Here is a 4,199-nt window from a genome sequence, read left to right on the forward strand (position 1 = left end):
TCCGTTTAAACCCCGCTCGAAATGCCCAAAATACCCTTCACAGCCTGTGTTCGTCGCCCTCTCACGTTGGAAACTCAGCGTTTCGACTGTAGGCATTAAATGGTGATTAGAATGTCTTTTTTGGGGGAAATTCTCATTTCCCTCCAAAATTATCACCAGGTATATTCCCCTTCTAGCTAAGATCGCTGAGTTCCTCCCCATTCTATTACCCCAACTAATTTGTTCCTTCCACTTAATTCTCCTCAATAAAAGCCTCTTCGGTTCTTCAACTACTCCCTGTAATAAAATGGCGGATGGATCTCTTCTATGCGTGGTAACGAAGGCAAAAAGCAACAAAGGTGGTGACGGTGTATTCGTCGTTATCAAAAAGAATACAGAAATAATCAGCTTGAGATATCAAGTGGCGGAAAGGCTTAAAATACCAATGCAATCTCTTTCACTGAAGTTCATTTGCGAAAGGGAAAAGAAATTCAGTATTTCAATTAACAATGACGATGACTTAAATTTGATGTTCGAGTATTGTCGGCGTAATGGATTTACAGACGCGAATTTGTATGCTACCTCTGCTGGGGAATCCTCAACTTCGCAGAACACGCAGACTACACTGGAAACTGCGTAGGAATTACACTCCATATTTCCTTTTGAGTTCACTGATAGGTTTTGCCATTAGTTGTTAACCTCATGCATTGGTTGCTTAGGTAATGTGTTGGTTGTCAATGTTATGTTAAGCACTGGTTGTTAAGGTTATTTGTTGGCTGTTACGTATACTAGTTGGTTGCTAAGATAAGGTGTTTGATGTTAAGTATATGTGTTTGTTGTTAAGTTCATGAGTCTGTCCTTAAGTATAAGGGTTAGTTGTTAAGTATATATGTGTTGGCTGTTACGTTTATGAGTTCGTTGTTAAGGTTATCAGTTCGTTGCTAAGGCTATGTATTTTTATTACTACTTCAGGACAATACCGACAGAAAATTCATGGTGCGCAGATACCACGTTCACCCAAACGTGTAATGATGAGCGTATTCCTAATGACAACCCCACCGGCGATTCGATCATGCTGTTGGAAGACATGCTTAATCACCAAACAAAGATCCCAACTGAGTGGCACACCTCCATACGTGAAGTTGGTCAGAAATTTGATAGTGCTGCTGAAGTTAGATTAGCACTTCAATACTATTCAATTGCTAAATGGTTCGAGTATGATTTTTACCACAATGAACAAAGACGCATAAGAGTCTATTGCCGATTCAAGCACACACATGGTTGCCCTTGGATGTTGTTTGCTTCCCCGCTCAGAAATTCGTCTATCATGTCCATAAAGAATTTCGAGTCTATCCACACCTGCGGTCAACATGGAGCAAATGCTGGCAACTCAAGGGCATCAAGGAAGTTCATTGCTAGCCAAACACAGGCTATTTTGAAGATTAGGCCAGATCTACGTGCGGTTGATATCAAGAACGACATGCTCTCTAATTTTGACATCAAGATTAACTATAGTAAAGCATGGTGGAGCAAGGAGACAGCTCAACAGGACCTGTTCGGTGACGATGATGAGGCTTACGATTCACTGAGATGGTCCTTATCTTTTTTATTCTTCTGAAATCACTCTTACGTTTTGGTTGCTAACTATACGTAGTAGTTGTTAAAGTTGTTGGTTCGACGTTAAGTATACGGGTTGGTTGTGAAGTTTGAAGATCAGTTGTTATAGTTATGAACTCATTGCTAAATCTACTGCTTATGTTTTCGTTGCTAACTATACGTATTAGTTGTTAAAGTTATCGGTTCGTTGCTAAGTGTGCGTGTTGATTGTGAAGTTTGAAGATCAGTTGTTATGGTTATATATCCGTTGCTAAATCTACTGCTTACGTTTTCGTTGCTAACTATACGTATTAGTTGTTAAAGTTATTGGTTCGTCGCTAAGTGTACGTGTTGGTTGTGAAGTTTGAAGATCAGTTGTTATGGTTATATATCCGTTGCTAAATCTACTGCTTACGTTTTCGCTGCTAACTATACGTATTAGTTGTTAAAGTTATTGGTTCATCGCTAAGTGTATGTGTTGGTTGTGAAGTTTGAAGATCAGTTGTTATGGTTATGAATCCTTTGCTAAATCTACTGCTTACGTTTTCGCTGCTAACTATACGTATTAGTTGTTAAAGTTATTGGTTCATCGCTAAGTGTATGTGTTGGTTGTGAAGTTTGAAGATCAGTTGTTATGGTTATGAATCCTTTGCTAAATCTACTGCTTACGTTTTAGTTGCTAACTATACGTATTAGTTGTTAAAGTTATTAGTTCGTCGTTAAGTATACGTGTTGGTCGTGAAGTTTGAAGATCATTTGTTATGGTTATGAATCCTTCGCTAAATGTACTGCTTTGTTGTTATATTCATGCAGGTATGAATCCATGGTGCATGCAACTAATCCAGGGAGTCGTGTTGTTATTGATGGTGATGACGGGAGGTTCAGGTGATTGTTCATTAGTTATAATGCCTGTATTAAAGGGTTCATTGCTGGGTGTAGGCCTCTATTGTTTTTAGATGGAACATTTATTAAAGATCGTTACAGAGACATACTACTTAGCGCTATTGGGTATGACGGCAACCAAGAAACATTTCCCCTTGCTTATTGCGTATGCGACCAAGAGAATGAGGTTAACTGGAAATGGTTCTTACAAGGATTATGGACGTTACTGTATGATAGGAAAAATCCTTTCCAACCTCCACATCGACTGGTAATGATTTCCGACGCCGACAAGGGTATCAGGGTAGCAGTCGAGGAATTCTTTCCAGATGCATTCCATTCAAGGTGTGTTCTGTATATAGTCGAGAATTTCAAAAGGAAAATGAAGGATTTTGGGCACAAGGCAATGTTGGCCTTCTTGTTTTGATGATGTTTAACAAACAATTTACTTCTAATGTTGTTTGTCTAGTATTTGTGTTTTCGTATTTATTCTAGGCAAACAACATTGTTGGAGGTTGGATGGATTGCGCTTCAACGATCATATCAAGAGGAGGTTGGCGGAATAGTGGAGTGAAGTATTGCATTCAAGTTCAAGATCCAAGTTTTAGCTTCATCCGCAAGTGTACCAAGATAGAGCTTCGTTGAAGATCACAAGCTTGGGTATATTTAGTTTAGGTTTTTATACTTGTGTGTTGATACTTTAAGCTCATATTATTCACACACACGTATTTGTTGATTTTATCAAAATATAGGTGTTTTTGTGAAAACATTATTTTATTAGTTTATAGACTTTAATATCAGTTTATACATAGTTTATAAAGTTTATAAAATCATTTTGTAGAGTTTCAAAAGTTTGTTTAAATCAAATGTCAAAACATGTATGTTTCGTTTTCATGTTTTTGGACATATTTGAAAAATGATGGGTTTTCACTATTGGGGAATGCAATTCCAACAATTTCTTTTTGTAACATGTTTATTATCATGTTTATAAACATTTTCCAAAGTTTCATAATTTTTGGAATTTATTTGTTATTTTTAAAGGCACTTTAAAAATCAGTTTTCCAGCATGAACAGTGCCTGTGCATGTTTATAAGTCGACTTATAAACCCTGACAAGTCGACTTATGAACTCCTCTAGAAAGTGCATTTTCTCCTCTGCTAAGTCGACTTATAAAGCAAGGCAAGTCGACTTATATAAGTCGACTTATAACTTTTTATAAGTCTACTTATGAAGTGTTGCACAGTTATGTATTTTTGACCAGTTTACAAAATAAATTATTTCTCTCAAATGGGAAGTGATATTTAAGAAATTCCTTCTCTAACATGTTCATATACACGTTTAGAAGCTTCCCTAAAAATTTTATAATTTTTGGAGTTAATTTACTGTGTCAAATTGATTTTAGAAAATCGGGTGTTTCAGCAGTTTTTAGAATCTGAAATATCTGTATTCAAATATTCATTTCTCACAAATGAGAAGTGATATTTCAGAAATTATTTTTGTAAAATGTTTATTTACATGTTTAGAAACATCCCTCAAAATTTCATAATGTTTAGAGTTGATTTACTATTTTTAACTGATTTTACAAATCCAGATACGCATAATTTTCAGCATCTGCCAAAAACTGTATATGTCATAAGTCGACTCTAAGTCGACTTATCAGAGAGCCGTTGCACAGTAACGGCTAGTTTTCTGTTTTGTTTGTTTTTGGGTTTTTGGTCATTTCCTTGGGGTTTTGGCTGATGTCT

At 36.4% G+C, this 4,199-nt stretch overlaps 1 protein-coding gene across 1 annotated transcript; it reads left to right on the top strand.

The window, feature by feature from the left end:
• Window positions 287-2,881, top strand: LOC109846608. Its single transcript, XM_020415856.1, has 4 exons — window positions 287-552; window positions 952-1,572; window positions 2,389-2,460; window positions 2,515-2,881. The coding sequence occupies exons 1-4, from the start codon at window positions 287-289 to the stop codon at window positions 2,879-2,881; spliced, it is 1,326 nt and encodes a 441-aa protein (XP_020271445.1).

Source organism: Asparagus officinalis, chromosome 7 (assembly GCF_001876935.1).
Source record: "Asparagus officinalis chromosome 7, Aspof.V1, whole genome shotgun sequence".
NCBI lineage: Eukaryota > Viridiplantae > Streptophyta > Magnoliopsida > Asparagales > Asparagaceae > Asparagus > Asparagus officinalis.